The sequence below is a fragment of the Somniosus microcephalus genome, chromosome 7, assembly GCF_052327205.1.
Source record: "Somniosus microcephalus isolate GS21.2 chromosome 7, FLI_Smic_1.0, whole genome shotgun sequence".
Classification (NCBI taxonomy): Eukaryota; Metazoa; Chordata; class Chondrichthyes; order Squaliformes; family Somniosidae; genus Somniosus; species Somniosus microcephalus.
Window position 1 is genome coordinate 249806357 of NC_140993.1, and position 24247 is coordinate 249830603.

Sequence of the window (24247 nt, forward strand, 5' to 3'; positions counted from 1 at the left end):
AAATGGACTATTTCTGTTTAATTTGCATGTTAAAATGTTAATTGTTATTTGCATATTATGGGTACTGCTAATCTAAAAGGGGAGGAATTGTAGTGTATGTACCTTTAAGAGAGAACTACTTTTGCAGCTCCTGTATACTGTAGTAGCGGCAGTGACCACACCTGTCTATAAGCTTTGAGTATGCCTCTTTACTGCCAGCCTTGAGACTACCCTACTCCAGTAAACACCTGTTGATTGTTAAGTTACAGCCTCCGTGTAGTTATTGGGAAACATCCAACTTTAAGAATCACGGATCTAACAGGATTTGTCCTGCTTTTTGTAGACAGGACATAACTTGGGCAATTTTCCACATTGCCGGGTAGATGCCAGTGTTGTAGCTGTACTGGAACAGCTTGGCTAGGGGCACAGCTAGTTCTGGAGCACAAGTCTTCAGTACTATTGCCGGAATGTTGTCAGGGCCCATAGCCTTTGCAATATCCAGTGTCTTCAGCCGTTTCTTGACATCACGTGGAGTGAATTGAATGGGCTGACGACTGGCATCTGTGATGCTAGGGACCTCAGGAGGAGGCCGAGATGGATCATCCACTCGGCACTTCTGGCTCAAGATAGTTGCAAATGCTATACTGGAGACACGAGTCAGGACTGAATAAATGGCACTCCTCTACAACTGCTTGTGAGACTCGTAATTACGTTATTAAGATAACATTACAGTGATGTTATCCCAAGAGCTGGCGGCAGTGCAGATCCAGAATTTTCCTTCCTTCCTAGTTTCCCCAGCGTTGAGTTCTGCTGTGTTTTGGAATGATTTGGGGCCACACTTCATGTATAATTGTTCTGTGATATGCACACATGTGATTTTCTTGCACAACAATGAACACAAGAACGTAAGAAATAGGAACAGGAGTCGGCCATTTGGCACCTCGAGCCTGCTCCACCATTCAATAAGATCATGGCTGATCTTCTACCTCAACCCCACTTTCCTGCACTATCCCCATATCCCCTTAATATCTAAAAATCTATCGATCTCTGTCTTGAATATACTCAACGACTGAGCCTCCATAGCCCTCTGCGGTACAGAATTCCAAAGATTCACCACCCTCTGAGTGAAGAAGTTTCTCCTCATCTCAGTCCTAAATGGCTGACCCCTTATTCTGAGACTGTGACCCCTGGTTCTACACTCCCCAGCCAGGGGAAACATCCTCTCTGCATCTACCCTGTCAAGCCCTGTAAGAATTTTGCATGTTTCAATGAGATCACCTCTCATTCTTCTAAACTCTAGAGAATATAGGCCTAGGCTACTCAATCTCTCCTCATAGGACAATCCCCCCATCCCAGGAATCAGTCTGGTGAACCATCGTTGCACTCCCTCGATGGCAAGTATATCCTTCCTTAGGTAAGGAGACCAAAACTGTACACAATACTCCAGGTGTGGTCTCACCAGGGCCCTATATAATTGCAGTAAGACGTCTTTACTCTTATACTCAAATCCTCTTGTAATAAAGGCCAAGTGCTTTCCTAATTGTTTGCTGTACCTGCATGTTAACTTTCAGTGATTCGTGTATAAGGACACCCAGGTCCCTCTGAACACCAACATTTCTCAATCACTCACCATTTAAGAAATACGCTGCTTTTCTAGTTTTCCTATCAAAGTGGATAACTTCACATTTCTCCACATTATATTCCATTTGCCACGTTCTAGCCCACTCACTTAGCTTGTCTATATCCCCTTGAAGCCTCTTTGCATCCTCCTCACAACTTACATTCCCACCCAGCTTTGTATCATCAGCAAACTTGGATAATATTACATTTGGTCCCCTCATCCAAATCATTGATATAGATTATGAATAGCTGAAGCCCAAGCACCGATCTTTGCGGTACCCCACTAGTTACAGCCTGCCAACCCGAAAATGACCCGTTTATTCCTACTCTCTGTTTTCTGTGTATTATCTAATCTTCAATCCATGCTAGTATATTACCCCCAATCCTCTGAGCCCTAATTTTGTTTAATAACCTCTTGTATGGCTCCTTATCAAATGCCTTCTGAAAATCCAAATATACCACATCCACAGGTTTCCCCCTTATCTATTCTGCTAGTTACAACCTCAGAAAACTCTAACAGATTCGTCAAACACGATTTCCCTTTCATAAATCCATGCCAACTCTGCCCAATCCTATTATTATTTTCTAAGTGCCCTGTTACCACGTCCTTAATAATAGATTCTAGCATTTTCCCTACGACTGATGTCAGGCTAACTGGTCTGTAGTTCCCCATTTTCTCTCTCCCTCCTTTCGTAAATAGTGGGGCGACATTTGCTACCTTCCAATCTGCGGAAACCATTTTAGAATCTATTGAATTTTGGAAAATGACAACCAATGTATCCACTATCTCTATAACCACCTCTTTCAAACCCCTAGGCTGTAGGCCATCAGGTCCAGGGGATTTATCGGCTTTCAATCCCATTAATTTCTCCAGTACTCTTTTTTTTACTAATACTAAATTCTTTCAGTTCCTCATTCCCTTGGTTCTCCACTATTCCTCAGGCTTACTACTCTTTTTGGCAACATTATAAGCCTCCTCCTTTGATCTAATACTATCTCTAACTTCTCTTGTTAGCCACCGTTTGACCACTTTCCCTGTGGGGTTTATGTGCCTTAAAGGAATGTATATTTGTTGTAAATTATGTATTAATTCTTTAAATGTTAGCCATTGCTTGTCTACCGTCAGACCTTTTTATGAAGTTTCCCAATCTACCTTAGCCAAATCACCCCTCATACCTGCGTAGTTTGCTTTGTTTAGATTTAAGACACTAGTTTCAGATTTAAATCACTTTCAAACTCAATATAAAATTCTATCATATTATGGTCACTCTTTCCTAAAGGCCCCTTTACTACAAGGTTATTAATTAACCCTTTCTCGTTGCACAATACTAGATCTAAAATAGCCTGTTCCCTAGTTGGTTCCTCAACATTCTGGTCTAGAAAACTATCTTGCATACATTCCATGAATTCATCCTCCACACTATTACTGCAAATTTGGTTTGCCCAGTCTAAATATAGATTAAAGTGCCCCATGATTACTGTATTACCCTTGATACATGCGCCTCTAATTTCCTGATGTATACTCTGCCCTACATTGCAACTATTGTTTGGGGGCCTATAAACAACTCCCACCAATGTTTTCTGCCCCTTGCTGTTTCTTAGCTCCACCCAAACTGATTCTACTTCTTGATTTTCGGAACTAAGATCCTTCCTCTCTACTGTCTTTATCCCATTCTTTATTATTAGGGCTACCCCTCCTCCTTTTCCATTTTGCCTATCTCTTCTAAAAGTTAAGAATCCTGGAATATTTAGTTCCCAACCTTGGCCACATTGCAACCACGTCTCCATTATGGCTATTAGATCAAACCTATTAATTTCTATCTACGCTATTAATTCATCTATTTTGTTGCGAATGCTTCACGCATTCAGATATAATGCCTTTAGCTTTGACTTATTTCTATTTTTCCCTGATGCCACCTTAGTCACTGATGCCTTATTACCTTTGTTACTCTCTGTCCCTTGCTGACCCAGTCTGCTTATTTTTACCAAAACTCTACGCTGCTCTAGAGCCTTGACATTTCTCTCGCTGCTTTAAAATGTACTCTTTCCTGAATCCTCCCAACCCCCTTCATTATTTTAAAGCCCTGTCTACTGCCCTAGTTATTCGGTTCGCCAGGACACTGGTCCCAGCCCGGTTTAAGTGGAGCCCGTTCCAACGGAACAGCTCCCTCTTTCCCCAGTTCCGGTGCCAGTGCCCTATGAACTAAAACCCCTTACTCCCACACCACTCTTTGAGCCACGCATTTAAACCTCTAATCTGTTTGTCCCTATGCCAATTTGCACGTGACTCAAGTAACAATCCAGAGATTATTACCTTTGAGGTTCTGCTTTTTAATTTGGATCCTAGCTCCTCAAACTCCCTCAGCAGAACCTCATTCCTAATTCTACCTATGTGTGCTCAGTTACATGATCTTCATTTCCGACACCATGCTTGACAGCACAGGAAATGAGAAAATAATCAGGTTACAGAGCAAAAGAAAACATTGGGACCAACACAACTGAAATGAGAAATGAGAGGACACATATACAGGAGGAAAACAGTTAACAGAATTGAGAAGGACATAATTCAGAGGACAAATTTGAAACTTTAAAAACAATTAAAAGAAAACGTAATGAGAAAGGAAAAGTGAAAAAAATGCATTTGTGAAAATGTGACCCAAAAATCAGCAACGTAGGGAAAAGGAATCCAAAAGCAATAAGGATCAGCAAGAGTTACACAAAGAAGAATGTAAGGCTCATAGTCCCACTTGTTTGTTGTTTCAGATGTGCAATAAAATTAAATTGCCTGTTTAATTCTGGAATCAGATCCTGTAGGAAAGTGAACTAAAAAGTGATTTTTTTAAGTGGCCCAAAAAAAGGGATATTTATACTATAAATTCCGAGAGCAAAGGATAAAAGATTATACTTTTGATACACAAATGGGAGAAGATTTTGGGTATAAGCCCAAAAGGTACGTTGGAAAAGAAAGGCTTTATTTGGAAGATTGAGAGCATTTTGTCTGATGGAGTCAAACATTTAAAATTTATCATACTGTTATGTAACAGTTCAAGTCTCCATTAGCAAAGAGACAGAAATGAGAAATTAGGCATAGTCCAGGTATCAATAAGCCAGAAGACGACAGCCCAAAAGTGGAGAAATATGATGAACACAGGTGGCGATTAATTTCTACAATGTCCCCAGAGGTGATTACGAGTGCTCTAGAGGAGGTGGATTGCCCAACTCTACAACAACCAGTGTGGTAGGATGAGGTATAAAGCTAATAGCTTATCAGCAATATGCCAAAATATAACTTTAAACGTACCTGGACATCCTTGTCATTCAAAGCTGTTAGCCTATCAGCTACACAAGGAATCTAACATTAAAATAGCCTGGCTAACTTTACATTAATCTCAGACATTGAATTTAACTTTCTCCTGTATGAAGTCAAGAAAACTGATGTTGAGTTATTATAATAGTTGTTACTACATTCACCCTGTAAAGATTTAAATTTTGCCAGTTGATAACTTTGGCAAGAAGGGGTTAACTCATTCACAATAGTGAATTGCGTCCCCAAGAGATTGGCTTAGTTTATGTAAATGAAAGAAAGACTTGCATTTATATAGCGCCTTTCACGACCACCAGACATCTCAAAGCGCTTTACAGCCAATAAAGTACTTTCGAAGTGCAGTCACCGTTGTAATGTAGCAGCCAATTTGTGCACAGCAGGATCCCACAAACAGCAATGTGATAATGACCAGATAATCTGTTTTTGTTATGTTGATTGAGGGATAAACATTGACTAAGAACACCAGGGCCAACTCCCCTGCTCTTCTTCGAAATAGTGCCATGGGATCTTTTACATCCACCGGAGAGAGCAGATGGTGCCTTGGTTTAACGTCTCAACTGAAAGACTGCACCTGCTGACAGTGCAGCACTCCCTCAGCACTGCACTGGAGTGTCAGCCTAGATTTTTGTACTATAAGTCCCATGGAGTAGGGATTTGAACCCACGATCTTCTGACTCAAAGGCGAGTGTGCTACCCACTGAGCCACAGCTGACAGAATGTGAAGGTATGTGAATATACTCTAAACTGGTGAATGCAATACAGTTTAGAAATGAGCCAGAAGCCTTATGGTATATTTTCAGTCAGTTTTGTGACATGGAATTGAAGTTTATGGGATTCTCCTGATACCCTATGATTAATATCCCTTACATAGCAGCATTGCAATTACAATCCTGTTCTGGCTCCAGATCACAGTAAAATTAAAGCAGAGTGAGATCTGCTCCAGAGGTCAGTTTAGATTCGTCATCAAACGAAGTATAATTCCAGTCCGTGACTGTGGCCTCTGTCTTAAATGCCCATCGATTTCCTTCTTTGTGCGTTTGTCAGTTTTCTTTTTCCATTTCAAGACTTCAGGACCCATTGTGGGGAAATGTTGGCAGTGTCTAGCTCATTATCACAGATCGGGTGCAGTTTCAGAGTGGCAGCAGGACCTCCGGGACTTTAGACAGAGCCATGGTAAATATTCAGAAACTATGCTCAAGCCATGGTCTATCCATAAGCAACGTAATGGAAAGTTCACTAGGAATGGGAAAGGGACCGTAGACCCTGGAAAGCAGGTTCAAACCTAATCCAAAATCATGGGATGAAAATCACCTCTGTTTGACGATGGTAAAAATTCTACTTTAAATTAGTTTAATCAGTCTCAACGCAGTTCGAAGTGGACATGGGTGCACAGGACAAAACTTGGCATTAACTTACCAAATCTCACTCCGAGAGGCTGCAGGATGGCTGGCATGGATAATGGAATGATGTAGAGTACACACTTCTAAGACTAGGGTTGAGGAATTGGAGCAGATTATTACATATTAATTATTACATATAAATATAAACATAGAGTAGAATGACCGTTATTCTCCATCTAACCAAACTCTATTTGACATGAGAATGTGTGATACTGACATTAGGAGCCGGGAGTGGAAAAACTTCCATTGTGTAGCATTAACAGTCTTCAGACTGAAGAGCTCAAACTTCATTTTTTAAAGCTTGTTTTTATTTTCAAAGAAAGGTTACGTCTTCACTTTAAAACGGCTGGTTGTTTGCACGCCTCTGCGTAAAACCGGTGATGGGGAAGGGCATGCAGACTTGAAACAAGAAATAAGTTAAAACACGTTCGGCCTCACTCCACCCAGTGAATATCCGCTGCAAAAAGTGGGCAGTCTGGTTCGGCGATCTCAGTTTTCACGATCAAAGGAGGTGAACAAATGATTCTTAGCGCAATACCATACGCTTTCCAGTTTAAAAAAAACTTCCAACGTCTAACAACCTTCATTCCATCTGAAAGATTGGATTAACTATTCCAGAAACGCGTTACCTTTTATTGTCGTTGTATTATTTAGTGTTGTGAGATTAATTACATTATGAATACACAAAGCCTGTTTCAGATTAAATCCCAGTTGATCAAAGGCTATGATCAATTTTCGGAACCGGTTTTCAGCGCCCTACTTACTACCTCACTTCCACTTGATAAAAAAAAATCAAAAAAATCTGTATACTTAAGAGCAAAGCAGCGGAAACTTCAACAATCGGCTTCAAATCGATAATATTAAATATTATGCGAAATATAAATCGCATGGAAAGTTTCAATTTCCAGTCTTCAGTGAGCTGGAACCCAACTTTGGTCCATTAAATCGTTTTTCATTGACGAGAGTGCAATGGAAGCCTGGCTCCCGGCTGAAATAAATAGTTTTGCTATTTCACAAAGTACAGCGCTGGCTTCGGTTTAATATTTACACACTAATCGCTTTACTTTCCAGCGAAAGTAGACATTTTTTAATAGGTGCAGCCAACCAACCGCAATGCCGCTTTTAAACCAAACATCACGATAAAAAAAACTCAACTTAGACAACCCAAATCTAACTCCAACAAATAATGCTTCTTATTAATGCTCCACCTGGTTAAAAACAAAAAGGTGGTTTGATCTTTATCTCAATATAAAAAAAACACACACCCTGGACTTTGTTGCCAGAGGGCAGTAGGCTTGGGAACAGAGAGGCTAGGCGGCTATTACTCAGGTGTGGGCGGTACCTTGGTTGCGCCCAAAATGGGGGGCGGAGGCCTTGGAGCCAAAGGGGAATTCTTTCTGTAATTTGCTTACAGTGTCGCGGGAAGGCGCAGAGGTGGCGGATCGCCCCCTTGTGCTGCTCCCCTCGTTTCCCTGCAATCGGCTGGATTTTTCAATATATACAAGCTGGTTTTATCTGAGGAGTTCTTTGTGTGGAGAGGAGCAGCGCCGCCACCGCCATGAGTTTGCACGGCTCGCAGACGGCGCTGAACCGGCGCTCGGTGACGGACCGTCATTACGCCGTCCATTCGCCCGGCAACTTCTCCACCCGCAGCGACGGGGGAGAAGTGTTCGTGTCCGTGCACCGGGAGGTTGGAGGCGGTGACGCACACCTGCTGCCCGGACAGCAGATGTACGGCGTAGCAGGAAGTAATGAGCTGCTGCGAAGCCCTCAGAGCCGAACGCTGTCTCTCCAGAGGAACGTGCGGCCAGCAGAGACCAGGGGCTACGACTTCAGCGAAACCACCTACTACTCCGGGTAAAGAGAAACTTAATTCCCTCCTCCATTCAGTATTTTTTTTCGAAGCAACTTTGCCAACTTTGTGGTAAAGTTTTTTTTTTGTTCATGTCTTTAAAAATGTTTTAGTATCTTGGGGTGGGGGGTTAAGAATGTATACTTAATTTGGGTGGGGAGAGAAAAGAAAAGTGAACTCTGTTGGGCGTGTGGGAGGCAGTAAGTAGTTCCTGGAGTGCTTCAAAATGGACTCTTGGTTGAGAGAGGCTCACCTGTACTGGGCGTGTCAGTACTTTGCTGCACCTTTTTTAACAATATAATAAAGTTATTGTGCAAGTCAAATATGTTTTAACAGGTTGCCTATTTTCAGCTAGTAACATTAACTGGAATCATACCGTTTTTTGGACATCTATATTTGCAATTTTTAATATAAGACAGTTATAATTTTTATTGTATAACCTTGAAAAAGAGAAACTTTCATAAATAAACACTGCAGCATATGCTTGGAGTAAGGATTTTTGTCCTGGCCAATATTTATCCTACAACCAACATCACTAAAACAGATTATCTGGTCATTATCGCATTGAAATTTGTGGGACCTTGCTGTGTGCAAAATAGGCTGCCACATTCCCTACATTATGACAGTGACTATACTTCAAAAGTAATTCATTGGTTGTAAAGGGCTTTGGGACATCTTGAGGTAGTGAAAGCCTATTTCCACCATTAACATTGTTCATCTCCGACCCTGCCTCAGCTCATCTGCTGCTGAAGTCCTCATCCATTTTTCATGTTTCCACATGTACACCGACGACGCCCAGCTCTACCTCCCCACTGCCTCTCACGACCCCTCCACGGTCTCTAAATTGTCTAACTGCTTGTCCAACATCCAGTATTGGATGAGCAGAAATTTCCCCCAACTAAATATTGGGAAGACCAAAGCCCTTATCTTCGGTCCCTACCACAAACTCTGTTCCCTAGCCACTGACCCCATCCCTCTTCCTGGCAACTGTCTGAGGCCGAACCAGACTGTTCGCAACCTTGGTGTCGTATTTGACCCCGTGATGAGATGAGCTACCGACCACCTATCCATGCCATATCAAAGTCTGCCTATTTCCATCTCCGTAACATTGCCTGACTCTGCCCCTGCCTCATATCATTTGCTGTTGAAACCCTCATCCGGGCCTTTGTTATCTCTAAACTTGACTATTCCAATGCACTCCTAGCCGGCCTCTCATCTTCCACCCTCCATAAACTTGAGGCCGTCCTAACTCGCACAAGTCCTGTTCACCCTCCATGGTCTCGCCCCTCCTTATCTCTGTAACCTTCTCCAGCCCTATAACCCTTCAAGATCTCTGTGCTCCTGCAATTCTGGCCTCTTGCTCATCCCTGATTTTAATTGCTCCACCACTGGCGGCCATGCCTTCAGCTGCCAAAACCCCAAGCTCTGGAATTCCCTCCCTAAACCTCTCTGCCTTTCTCGCCACCTTTAAGACGCTCGTTAAAACCTACCTCTTTGACCAATCTATTGGTCATCTGCCCTAATATCTCCTTCTGTGGTTCGGTGTCAAATTTTGTTTGATAATCGCTCCTGAGAAGCTCCTTGGGACGCTTTACTACATTAAAGGCACTATATAAATATAGGTTGTTGTTGAAACCCTCATCGATGGCTTTGTTGCCTCTAGCCTCAGGACTATTCCTGGGCAGCTTCCCACCTTGCACCCTGCATAAACATGAGCTCATCCAAAATTCTACTACCTGTATCCTAACTAGCACCAAGTCTCGTTCACCCATCATCCCTGTGCCCGATGACTTACATTGGCTCCCAGTCCGGCAATGTCTCAGTTTAAAAATTTTCATCGTTGTTTTCAAAACCCTCCATGGCTTTGCCCCTCCTTATCTCTAACCTCCCCCAGTCTTACACCCCTCCTTATCTCTGCAATCCTCCAATTTTGGTCTCTTGCGCATCCCTGATTTTGCCTAGGCCCTAAGCTGTGGAATTCCCTCCGTGGACCTCTCCGCTCCTCTGCCTCTCTTTCCTCCTTTTAAGACACTCCTTAAAACCTACCTCTGACCAAGCTTTTGGTCACCCGTCCTAATATCTCTGTGGCTCGGTGTCAGTTTGCTCCTGTGAAGCACCTTGGGATATGTTCAAGGAGCTGTATACTGTAAATGCAAGTTGTTGCATAAATGCAAGTTGTTTTTCTTTCGTTTTTTGTGGGGGAAGGAAGAACTCTTGCAAATTACTGTTGCATCTTAGCGATTTTTAAATACTGACGTTCTGAGGGATGTCGTCCCCACTAATGATAGAGAGACTATGTCAGCTAAAAAAAGGAAAGCAGTGTCATCTTTGTAGATTTATTTTTAAAGTAACACACTACTAAGCCCACAATTAGAGTAAGATGAGGATTATTCAGAAATCTGATGAGCTTGGGTTTTTCCCAGGATCTTCCAACCTATTTTCCTCCAACCCCCCAGTTTGAAAACCAATGGCCCAGAGATTTATTAACCCCTGAACTCAACTATTTTTCCCGAGTGGCTGTTTGTAAAATGTTTAATTTTCTCAGCTAAAATATGGTTCAGTGTTTTAAGTGGAAACTGTGCACATCTGCTGCATGCATCTTTTGAACTACAGTATTCAGAATTTATTTTAGTATAACTTTCTAATATTTTAAGTGCTAACAACTCCATGAGTTCTCCTGACATATTGGGATTGAAATGTACCAATGTGTAGAACTACAGCTGTACGTTTACAGTAGAGAATCAACTGATTTTGATACATAAACACGTACTTATACTGCGCGCACTTTGTTTTTCTTTCTCAGTAATATGGAATCGCAAAAAAAACGGCATAATGTGATCCATGGGATGACTGATGAGTGTTCAATGAACCTCATTCGGGCAGAGAAGCTGCTTCACCAGGTAAATTCTTACTCAAATTAAAAACAAAGATTATCAAGGTGCAATAACACCTTTCATTGCGTGTTACAGCAAAACGTAATGTTCATATGCCTGCAGTCTCGATGTAACAAAGGTCAAAAATGATTTACAAATGTACTCTTGTTAAAATAAAAATCATACCATTAAAGCATGTGATCCTTCATATTGAGCTTAGGGTTTTCTGTTTTATTCAGCGTCATTTAAAAAAATAATTTCTTCCAATAACTATCAGTTTCATTTTAACTTTGTAATCTCATGCAGTTTCAAGTTTCCCTTAATTAGACCTATGATGATACGATTCACACAGATTGACTTTAGAGCTATTACTGTGCCATGTGGCGCTAATGGGGTAGAAATTTGTCTTGACAGTAGTGCAAAATGGCTGGTATTGCACCAGCCGCTTGTTCTACGCCCTGCCCGATACTCCGTTTCACTGACTTCAATAGAATTGTATATCGGGCGGTGCGTATGACAGGTGGCCGATGAGGTAATGCTTGTTTGTGCTGCCGTACAAGACTAATGTCTACCCCCCCCCCCCCCCACTAAATCTGCAAAATGATTGATTTATTAAACGTTGGCATAATATATAATTCAAAACATTCTTGATGTACTGTAGTCGGAAGTGGTTTTCTCATTAACATTTCTGTCCAAATTCTGAGGGGGATTGACAGGGTGGATGCTGAGAGGCTGTTTCCCCTAGTGGGGGTATCTAGAACTAAGGGGCATAGTTTCAGAATAAGGGGTCGCCCATTTAAGACGGAGATGAGGAGGAATTTCTTCTGAGGGTGGTGAATCTTTGGAATTCTCTACTCCAGAGAGCTGTGGAGGCGGAGTCATTGAGTATATTCAAGGCGGAGATTGACAGACATTTGAACTACAAGGGAGTCAAGGGGTATGAGGAGAGAGCAGGAAAGTGGTGTTGAGGCCAAGATTGGATCAGCCATGATCTTATTGAATGGCGGAGCAGGCTCGAGGGGCTGATTGGCCTATTCCTGCTCCTGTTTCTTATGTCCTTGGGTACCATCTATGTAGTGTATGTACCTTTAAGAGCCCCTGTGTACTGTAATACCGGTAGTGACCACTCGGGTATATAAGCCTGTATAGCGTCTTGTATCTTTTAGTTCACCTCCAGACTTTGTTCAGTAAACACCTGTTAAACCAACTCCTGCATTCCGTGTCTCCATTAACACACGGATACAACAGTGGCGACGAATTGGAAACGGACTTACCTGCAATTCGGCAGCACCTCAAGGAGATCGATTCCTCAGACGAAGGTCGAAGAAAAAAAAGAAAAAAAAAACTGTGGTTTCACCAGCTAGTCGGGCTGGTGGCAGGTACTGCACTAATCCTTCCTGGGCGGCGGGCTGGGGCTCGATCGGGTGGCTCTGCAGCGGGGCCGAGCAGCAAGTCGGAAGGCGGAGGCAAACAGAGATGGAGGGTGGAGCACTTGGGAGACGGCCGGCGCTGCAAAGCAGGTCGGCGTTCGGACCAAGCAGAGGGAGGGAAAAGTCCCAGAGAGTCCGGCGGGAACGAGTCTCCAACTGTTAAAAATATATGTGTAAATAAAAACTGCGGAGAACAGCGTTGGCAGCGGCGGGAAAACGCGGGAGGCGCCATTTTGACTCGGCAGGGAAGAAGGGAAAGCGCGGGAGGCGCCATTTTTTGATTTTCAGGATGCCTAAGACTGGCAATATTACTGCTTTCGGTAGTGATCTAGAGGATTGGACCACATATGTGAAAAGAGTGGAGGTATATTGCACAGCGAATGAAGTAGTGGATGATAAAAAGGCATCGGTACTTTTAAATCTGATGGGCGCAAGGACATACGGGCTGTTACGAAACTTAATCACTCCAGCCAAACCGATGGACAAGAATTTTAAGGAGATTGTTGATACCCTACAGGAGCACTTAAACCCAACACCGCTGCTGATAGCGGAACGATTCAAATTCTTCAGGAGGAATCAGCACAAGAATGAAAGTAACGCTGATTACCTCACCGAATTAAGAAAGCTCTCAAAGCACTGCCAATTCGGGGCAGGACTGGCAGATTCTCTACGAGACAAATTCGTCTGCGGTCTCCTAAGCGAAGGAACACAAAAAAGGCTACTTTCTGAGAAAGATTTGACACTGGACAAGGCTTTCAGTGTGGCTGTATCATACGAAGCAGCAGCAAGAGGAACTGCAGAGATACAGCAAAAGCCACAGGACTTTGGCACCCATGAAATGACACGGGGTTTCGAGAGATGTTATCGCTGCAGCAGATCCACCCATGACCAGAGGGACTGCTGGTTCAAGGACAAAGCATGCAGGCAATGCGGAAAGATGGGACACATTGCACGTGTATGCCGATCTGGAAAAAAATCCACTGACAGTAAAAAGGTCAATAAGGAAAAGTACAGAAAGGTACAAATGATGACAGACAGTAGCTCCGAAGACCAGAAGAGCGATAGCGACTCCAGAAACAAGAGACTAAGCTGTCTCAAATTACATAATGTAATTGCCAAAGAAGATTACCAGACCATTTGGGTTACCCTCACGATAGCGGGGTCCCCAGTTAAAATGGAGCTAGATACAGGATCAGCTCTGACCGTCATAAGTCGACGGGATTACGAGCGGCTATTTCCGCATATACCTTTGAAAGACACATCCATTATCTTGAAGACATATACGGGGCAGAAAGTATACCCCAGAGGGAAAATAAGGGTGCCTGTTGTATACAATGGCAAGGAAATACAGAAGTTGTATTTATACGTTCTGCAAGATGGTGGTCCACCGTTGTTGGGACGTGAATGGATCAGGAAGATACGTTTAGACTGGCACTCCATTCAGGCACTGACAGTGACCAGTAAGAAAAAAAATGATGATGACATCATACCTGAACGATTAAAAGACATCTTGGCTAACGCCAAAGAAGTGTTTCAACAGGAACTAGGAACCTTGAAAGGCGTCACCGCCTCAATAAAAGTGGAAGATGCGGCAATTCCCAAGTTTTTTAAGGCAAGGCCGGTGCCATACGCAATTCGTCCAGCAATCGAGGCAGAGCTGGAGAATTTGGAAAAAGCAGGCGTGTTATCCAAGGTAGATTGGAGCGAGTGGGCAACACCCATCATCCCGGTCATGAAGAAAACGTTGAATAATGATAAATCTGAAGAACAGAGAAAAATTCGCATCTGTGGGGACTTCAAGGTGACTGTAAACCCGGTCCTTCACACGGTACAGTATTCTCTTCCGAGGATAGAAGATATTTTCGCCTCACTATCCGGAGGGAAATGTTTCACCAAAATTGACTTGGCACAGGCATATCTACAGATGGAGGTTGAGGAGGCCTCTAAAAAGTATCTCATGATAAACACACACAATCGACTGGTTTTCGGAGTAGCATCAGCTCCAGCTATCTGGCAAAGAGCTATGGAGCAAGTCCTGCAAGGGATTCCGGGGACTCAATGCTACCTAGACGACATCCTTGTAACAGGAGAAAACGACAACGAGCACCTTGCCAATTTGGAGCAGGTGCTCACGAGGCTGAGAGAACTGGGCCTACAAGCAAATCGCCCCAAGTGCGAATTTTTCCAGAAACAAATATATTGTGGCCATGTAATTAACGAAGAAGGGTTGCATAAGTCACCTGAAAAAATTGAAGCGGTCATAAAAGCCCCAGCACCTGAAAATGTCTCACAATTAAGGTCGTTCCTGGGATTGATAAATTACTATCATAAATTTTTACCGAACTTGTCAACTGTTCTGCACCCTCTTAACGCACTGCTACAAACGGGAGTAAATTGGAAATGGAGCGAAAACTGTAAACGTGCCTTCCATAAATGCAAAGGCTTGATCACGTCCAAGGAAGTGTTGGTTCATTACAACCCATCGCTGCCAATCAGACTGGCGTGCGATGCATCCCCTTACGGCGTAGGAGCGGTATTATCGCATAGATTCCCTGATGGCTCGGAGCGGCCGATAGCTTTTGCGTCACGCTCATTGAACTCAGCTGAGCGTAACTATGCCCAGATCGACAGGGAAGCACTCAGCCTGGTGTGGGGAGTGAAGAAATTCAACCATTACCTACACGGACAAAAATTTACCTTGTTGACTGACCATCAACCCCTCGTCTCCATATTCAACCCTAAAAAGGGTGTTCCCATTATGACAGTGCAAAGGCTACAGAGGTGGTCCCTTTTCCTAGGGGCACACCAATATGACATAGAATACAAAGGAACAAAACAGCATGGGAATGCTGACGGTTTATCGCGCCTACCGTTGCCAACGGTAGAAGAGGCGCCTACAGTGGACCCAGTGGAGATGTTCCACTCAACCATAGTGGAATGTCTACCAGTAACAAATTCTACCGTTGAAAAGGAAACGAGAAATGACCCGACTCTCTCTCGAGCCTACGATTTAACGGTGAAGGGATGGCCAGCACATGGCGAACCACTGTTGCCAGCATTCTCGCAAAGAGAACAGCTGTCAGTGTGCCGAGGAACCTTGATGTGTGGATCAAGAGTGGTGATTCCACCCAAACTCCAGGATAAAGTGCTAAAGGAGCTTCACGAGGGGCATCTGGGTGGAGTGAAAATGAAGAACTTGGCCAGAGCGTTTGTGGTGGCCAGGTATCGATGGTAGGGTTGCAAAATTCTGGGAATTTTTAAAAGAGGAAACTTTCCATGGGAATTTTCGGGAATTTATGGGAATTTTGAGTTTTTTTGCACACTGGTTTTTGTCTCTGACCCTTATATTATCTTTGTCGTCAAAATAGACATACTGTTCCATACAAATAAAAACAGGCTTTCAAAACTTTTATTTAGGTTATAATTTTGAACTTTATTGAACCCCCACAAAAAAGACCCATCTAAAATAAAATAAAGAGCGTCAGCTTATTTAGCCTGTAATTTGTCCTTATTTTGTCCCTTTGAGTCTTCTACTCCTCATTGCTCCTCCTGATTCTCTGACTCTGGCTCTGACGTGTCCATTTCCTCCTCTGTGTCAGTGTCTAGCTGTGTGGTGGACACTTCTGTATCTGGCTCAATAAGTTGTAGGTTCGCCTGGATAGCCACCAGTTTCTCCACTCTCTTGTTAGTCAGCCTGTCGCACACCTTTGTATGCGTATTCCCAAAAAGCGACCAGTTTCGTTCAGAGGCCGCTGATGAAGGTGGGATTTGGAGTATCACCGATGTAATAGGTGACAGGGCCTCAGATGCACAAAGTCCCTTCCACCAGGTATGTGCACTGATATGCTTGCATGATTCCCATATCCCATCCCCATTCCAAAGACCTTGCTTGGTAGAGAACTTTGCCAGACTTCCCAGAACTTTGCCCACATCCAGATTGAGATGGTGTGAGAGGGTAGAAATCACACTGTAAGCGCTGTTGATCTGTTCTCCAGAAAGTATTGGTCTCCCAAGATGCTTTGGGTCCAGCATGTATGCTGCAGCATGAATCGGCTTGACACAAAATTCTTGGCGCGTCTGTATGAATTGAACAATTGCCTTCTCCTCTGCTTTGAGCAGCAGGGATGTGGATAGGGCAATGCTGATTTGTTCTTTTAAATCAGTAAAAAGCCTGAGAACATCTGACAAGACAGCGTCATCTCCTTCAATCTGAGCAATTGCAGATGCTACTGGTGAGAGTAGTTTAAGGCTGCTAACCACTCTCTCCCAAAACACATCATCCAGCAGTATTTTCTTGATGGTGGTTTCCATATCCCCAGACTGGGATATTGCCATTTCTTGCAGCGACTCCTTACCCTCCAGAAGGCTGTTGTACATTATGACAACACCACCCCATCTAGTGTTGTTGGGCAGCTTCAGTGTGGTGTTCTTGTTCTTTGTCATTTGCTTGGAGTTGTAGGTTGCTGCAACTACCTGTTTTCCCCTGACATACTTAACAACTTGCTTGGCTCTCTTGTACAGTGCTTCCATGGTTCTCAAACCCATGATGTCCTTGAGGAGCAGGTTAAGCCCATGAGCTGCGCACCCAATAGACGTAATACGAGGATAGGCCTCCTCCACTTGAGCCCAAGCAGCCTTCATATTCGCAGCATTGTCAGTAACTACTGCAAAGACCTTTTGTGATCCAAGATCGTTGATGACTGCTTTCAGCTCATCAGCAATGTATGTGCCTGTGTGTCTGTTGTCCTTCGTGTCTGTGCTCTTGAACACTGGGAGAGGAGTGGAGACGATGTAGTTTATGATGCCCTCCCCTCGTACATTTGACCACCCATCTGAGCTAACTGCAACACAGTCTGCCATCGCTATTGTTTCTTTGAGCTTTCCTTGGACTCTGTTATACTCAGCCTCCAGCAAATAAGTAGACAAAGCATGTCTGGTGGGAGGACAGTATGCAGGGTGAATAACATTGAAAAATCTCTTCCAGTACACATTGGCTGTGAGCGTGAGGGGTGGGTGAGCCTGTTGCATATACAGCTCGAGCAAGGCACTCATCTGCATTCTTCTGGCTATGGTTATCCATTGTATCAAAGAACCTTCCAAGTGGGCCAGGAGTTGCTGATAAGGAGCCTGATGCTGAATGAGAACCATCATCTTCTTGAATGGAAGCAGAGGAACTCTGGGCTGACTGCTGTGAGCTTTGAGTGAAGTTGTTGCATTTGGATAAATGCTGCTGCATCTTTGTGGCATTCTTTACATATGGCTTTCTACAGTGTTTGCACATGTACACAGTCTTTCCATCTTTAATGCCTGGGGTAAAATGCTTCCACACATCCGACGCTAAACGTGGCATTGTTCTATGCAGAGAAATAAAGGGCATTCATCTCTGTCGAACTGCGGTCGATCAGCATGATTGCAACAGGATGAGTACATTTTTGCTGATGCTCCATGTGATGGAAGCATGACCTGTACACACACGATGCTGCATCACCAATAGTGTATTATTTTGTATATTTTAAATTGAAGGACAACAGAGTTCAACAAGTAACTGGTTTATTTGGTATAAAGTCTGATTTACTTACTGCATCAGCAGAAAACAAAATGACTCCCCTCAGGACCCCTAACCTGGATCTTAAAAAACTATAGCAGTCTTACAGATGCCTGCAGGCCAATCACAATTCGATATGCAAATATTACAAATAGAGGGAGCTAATCGCTCATCCAACCAATCAGGACACATTTGTTCACAGTCACACACAAAACTTGTAATTATTAAAACAAGCCAAGTAAGAAGATAAACATATATTGATTAAGAAATTCCTTAATAATTAAGATTCCATCTCTGTTAGTAATTTTAAGAGAGGACCTGTGGGGGGGGGGGGAAAAAAAAAAAAAAAAAAACAATATTATGCTAGCATGTGTTTTTTTGGGGCAAAATTCCCAAGATAAACTTCCCGTGGAAAATTTCCGGAAACTTTGCAACCCTAATCGATGGAGACATTGAAGAAATGACCAAGAGCTGTCTAGGATGCCAGAAGGTCCAAAACGCCCCACCACAAGCCCCTCTACATCCATGGGAGTGGCCCTCCTCTCCCTGGCAAAGGGTACATATCGACTTTGCTGGTCCATTTATGGACTCAATGTTCTTAATCGCGGTGGATGCACACTCCAAGTGGCCGGCGGTAATAAAGATGTCCTCCACCACCACGGAAAAAGCCATCACAGTATTAAGGACCATATTTGCCAGGAATGGGCTGCCTGAACAGATCTGTTCTGATAATGGACCGCAATTTGTATCCGAAGAATTCAGGAAGTTCTTAAAAAAACAATGGGGTTAAGCACTACACGTCCGCCCCATACCATCCCGCCACCAATGGATTAGCTGAAAGGTTTGTCCAGACCTTCAAGAAGGCCATAAAGGCCATGGGTAATGAAGACATAAATCTACAGCATAAGGTAGATAACTTCTTGTTTGCATACAGGAATGCAACACGTGGTTACAAACCAAACTCCCGCCATGATGTTCTTCAATAGAAGCCTAAGATGCCGGCTGGATTTGATCAAGCCAAACATCAGAAGGGACGTGGAGAACCGGCAATTTCAAGGCATGAATGAAAGACCAACTAGAACCTTCCAGATAGGTCAACAAGTTTTGGCCCGGGACTACCGTACCAAGAAATGGCAGCCTGGAACTATTTGCACACGACTAGGACCGCTGATGTATACCGTGGACATTGGAGAAAGCATAATAAGGCGCCATGCTGACCAGATCATAGAGTCATCCGAAAAGAGACAACCTACACCACAACTCTATATGCCTAATGATGAAGTAGAGATACCCATAGTATCTACCTCCGATCCGGTGATACTGGAACCAGATGAACCCGACACTGGCATTCAAGCCGAATCGACCTTGCCAAAAGAACCTACTACACCACCGAGGCGTTATCCGGACCGAGTCAGGAAGCCTCCAGAGAGACTGAATTATAATTGATTAACTGCAGCAAATGTGTAGATTATTGTTCTTGTAAACATGTTAATTAATGATTACTTAAAATGTTATGTACTAATTATCTAAAAGGGGGGAATTGTAGTGTATTTAAGAGCCCCTGTGTACTGTAATACCGGTAGTGACCACTCGGGTATATAAGCCTGTATAGCGTCTTGTACCTTTTTAGTTCACCTCCAGACTTTGTTCAGTAAACACCTGTTAAACCAACTCCTGCATTCCGTGTCTCCATTAACACACGGATACAACAATCTACAGGCTGCACTGCAACAACTCACTAAGTGTGCTTCAGTAGCACCTCCTGGCCCTGTGACTTCTATCACCAAGAAGGATAAGAGCAGCAATGTCATGGCAACAATGGCACTTCCAAGTTGGACATATATCACTGTTCCTTTTCCTCGCTTGGTCAAAATCCTTCAATTCCCTACCTAACGCCATCATGGGAGAACCATCATCATAAAAACCACAGTGGTTCAAGTAGGCCCATCCTCACTTTCTTGAGCCACCTAACGATGGGTAGTAGATGTGGGCTTTTGCCAGTGTTGTCCACATCCTGAGAAATAATTAAAAACAAAATTAGAATTTGAGAAAAGCCAGTTAGAAGTGAATCTAGGAAGAAGTTGTTCACATGAAGGGTTGCGAGAGCGTGGAACAGGCTGCCCTGGGAGATCATAGATGCAAAGTCGTTTGATATGTTTAAAAGGAATATAGATACTTAGTTGGATGTGGGTATGAAGGGATATGGAAAAAAGACAAGGAATTTGCATTAAAAAGATAACGTCATGGTTAACAAAATGGTGGCGCAGATTCGATGCATCTAATTCCCGACTTTTCTTCTTTTGCTCCTGTGTTGTAATGTGGCATTAATGAGGCCTGCACTTATTCAACTTTTAGACATCTAGAATGAGGGCAGTGGGTTTGATGTTAAGGAAATGGCAGAGCCAACAGAAATCATTACTACAGAATAAATTTAGATCTGGAATTGACCCATGGAACAATAATGTACTAGATCCATACTCAATAAATTCACCATTTTGGCCATCTAACATGAGTTGAAGGAATATTTGGAAATGGACTCAAGTTGCTCTGCACTCACATTAAAAGTGACTGCAAATCTCACTTTCTATGTGGCACATGGTAGCTAAGGGTTACATAGAAAATACAGCACAGAAACAGGCCATTTGGCCCAGCCAGTCTATGCCAGCCTTTATGCTCCACTCAAGCCTCCTCCCATCCTTCCTCATCTAACACTATCAGCATAACTCTATTCCCTGCTCCCTCATGCTTATCTAGTTTCCCCTTAATGCATATATACTATGTTTTTTGCTCTTGCTTTCTCCTTTTTTCCACCCTTGTCTTCTACCAAAGATGTTCAGTCATGCTGGTGTGTGGTTCCACGGATGCGGGATGCCCTCTGGTACCTCACCCGAGGCCTTTTCTCACATGTGAGCCTAGACAATTTGGCCTTGAAATTCAGCGGCTGTTCTCCTAATCTTCTGTTGTTACTTCAGTAGGAGTGCAGTGGAACCTCTGGAGAAATGCTATTAATGGCCATTTATACCGTTTCTCTGAGAATCCACCAGTTTCTCACCAGAGCTACTGCGGGAGACTGGAACTACTAGAGGGATAGCCAGGCCATAATTTTAACAGGTTGTTAACTGTGGCGACACCCTGACCACAAGCAAGCTAGTACCTGTCCTACTGCAGCATCCATAAATGTGCACTTACAGCAGGGATACTGGTAGCCATCATGGGTGGGAATCTTCGCTGATTATTTTCTCCTTAGCCCAGGATATAAGGCAGTACTCCTGCCCTGGCTGTGATCAGCAAATTCATCGCAAACTGGAAATTGAACCCAGGATCATCTTGTCTGTGTAGCTCGCCTTCATCCTTTTGTGTTGTAGCTTCTGGGTACGTTGTGTACAGCATAACATTGAAATTGCAGTTTGATTCACGTTGAGGGCTTGGTGCTATTTTATTTCAAGCAGCATGGCTTCGGAGTAGATGGTTGAAATTCTATCGAGGCATTCCTCAACTTTCAGTCATTGCACATATATCTAGCTTTCCTATGCAGTTGCTTTTGTTTACTAAGGCTATGCCTCACCACCCCCTCCTGCCACTAAAACATACACCACAAAAACAAAGGATAATTTCATTTACCTTTTTTCTGCTCTCCCTGGGCAAACAGTGTGTTTTTATCAATGGGGGAAAACCCACATTTAAAACACACAAGTATACTGTAGCTCTCAATAGAAACACAGCTGAATTGTCCTCTCAAAAGAATTAAAATGAGGTCAGGTTGCATAAACTTGGTTTGTGTTCCCTTGAGTTTAGAAGGTTGAGGGGTGATCTAATCAAGATCTTTGAAATGATAAAAGGAGTTGATTGGTTAGATACAGATAAGCTATTTCCTCTGGTGGGGTAATCCAGAATAAGGAGGCATAATCTTAAAATTAGAGCTAAATCATTTAGGAGTGAAATCAGGTAGCACATGTTTAACACACAGGGTAGTGGAAATCTGGAACTCATTCCCTCAAAAGGCTGTGGATGCAGAACCAAGACTGAGATCGCTAGATTTTTTGTTAGGTAAGAGTATCGAGGGATACAGAGCAAAAGCAGGTAATTGGAGTTGAAGTACAAATCAGCCATGATCTAACTGAATAGATGAACAGGCTCGAGGGACTGAATGGCCTACTCCTGTTCCAATGTCTTCTAGTGCTGCATGTTGGCAGATATCTTTCTCTTGTTGATGAAATTAAATCCTTTCCTACACTCCTCCTAAATTCTGATACAAAACTGCATTTTGTTCAGTAATTTTATGCCAAGTACTGATTATTTTGGGAACTGCGGTATTTTTTGTGGTCTCTTAGGTTTAACACAAGTTCGAAACCATAATTTCTGAGTAACATTCTGCAATCTCCTTTCCTGTTGTTTCACTATTTACTTTCTGGTAAAGATCGCAACCATTTTAGTTCCATGAATTATTAATTCATACACTGGAGCACTACTCTCAAACTGGTTGAACAGGATTACCACATTCCTTTTTAAAGCTAGCCATCATAAGCACTAGGGGAAAGAGCCTTTTGTATCTTCTTTACAATTACTGTTTTCTAGTTTTAATAATGAAGTGAACAATATTTGAAAGTTGATTCTTTGTTTTATTTGTGACATCAACCACAGTTTGAAGCTTTTGATACCACTGCCATGGTTATTGATGACATTGTGTGTGGGGAAAGCTAAGTGATAGGAATAATGCCCATGGCTTGATGTGTACAAAGCCCCGTTGTGCTCTGGAAGGGAAATTTCCACTATCGGTGCAACATGAAACTTCGTGCTGTGTAGAAAATTCGGCCATTGTATGACGGTAACAATTTTCTGAGGAAATATAGTGGATATAATTACTATGTCGCTAAATTATACAATATCGCTTTGTACATAAATGGAGTTGTATAAAAGTGGGCTTGCAAATTTTTTGTTCGTTAGCATAAAGAATTTCTCTGTATAAAGCTTTGGGTGGGCTTCACTCGGGCCCTAAATAATGTAGGTACAGCAGTGTAATGGTTATGGTACTGAACTAACTTTAACTCTCTCTGGCGCTCTTGGGATAGCCCAGTCTAATATCTCCCATTTTTGGATGCAAGTTATATAGTGGAACGTCAACTTTAGTAAAGAGCATGAGGAAGCACTACCACCATCTTGTAATGAAGTGCAAATTGTGATGTATACGAACTACAGATGTGCCTAATTTGAGAAATGGTCGTTATTGTATATGTGGTATATAAATGGTAACTATTATAGTCATAGGTTCAATAATTGATACTGTACATAGAAATGCTTTGCACAAAATACATCATGCATTCAAATTAAATTACTTTGTCCTTTTTATTTTAGCTGAAGTATTAACTTGTCATGATAAAACATTTAAATAATTTTGTACAGAGACATTAGATATTTGTAAAGTGATGCCCTATTTTGTTGTTTGAACTGAAGACCTGACTCTGCTTCCATTGGAACAGAATTATGCTTGGTTAAAACCTTCAAATGCCATTTTTTCTACTTATACCAGGATTTGAATGCTTTCGATATTGGGCAGCCTGGGCGATACAGATCAGAAATTGATGAGGTGTTAAGAGTGGCTGGTCAACAGCTAGCATTGATTGAAGACTTTGTTGACGATCTAAAGCGTAATGGGAAGCCTTTTGAATCAGTCCAAAAAAAGTAAGGAAAATTACTTCTATTCCAGTTTAAACTGAAATTTACTGGAGATCTGCTTTGAATCATAGGGCTGAAAGGCAGACTCCTATTCCGCCATTCAGTTAGATCATGGTTGATCTGTAACTCAATTCCATTTAGCTGCCGTTGTTCCATATCTCTTGATTCCCTTAGTATCCAAAAATCTATCGACCTCTGTCTTGAATATATTCAACAACTGAGCATCCACAGTCCTCTGGGGTAGAGAATTCCAAAGATTCACAACCCTTTGAGTGAAGACATTTCTCCTCCTCTCAGTCCTAGATGGCTGACCCCTTATTTTGAGACTGGCCCCTAGTTTTAGACTCCCCAGCCAGGGGAAACATCCTCCCTGCATCTACCCTGTCAAGCCTTTTAAGAGTTTTATATGTTTCAATGAGATCACCTCTCATTCTTCTAAACTCTAGGGAATATAGGCCTAGGCTACTCAATCTCTGCTCGTGGGACAATCCCCTCATCCCAGGAATCAGTCTAGTGAACCTTTGTTGCACTCCCTCTAAGGCAAGAATAT

At 42.8% G+C, this 24247-nt stretch overlaps 1 protein-coding gene across 2 annotated transcripts in view; it reads left to right on the forward strand.

Moving 5' to 3' along the window:
- The first annotated feature begins 7721 nt into the window (after positions 1-7721).
- The window catches only part of LOC147115222 (desmoplakin-like), a 91079-nt gene continuing 74553 nt past the window's right edge, over positions 7722-24247 (forward strand). Inside the window, exons 1-3 of one of the 2 annotated variants that reach the window (XM_085993593.1) lie at positions 7722-8181; positions 10980-11076; positions 23552-23703. In XM_085993593.1, the coding sequence (XP_085849719.1) occupies positions 7883-8181; positions 10980-11076; positions 23552-23703 (548 nt within the window). In that variant the 5' untranslated portion in view covers positions 7722-7882. The remainder of the gene's footprint in view (positions 8182-10979; positions 11077-23551; positions 23704-24247) is intronic. The other variant, XM_085993594.1, reaches the window with a different exon arrangement.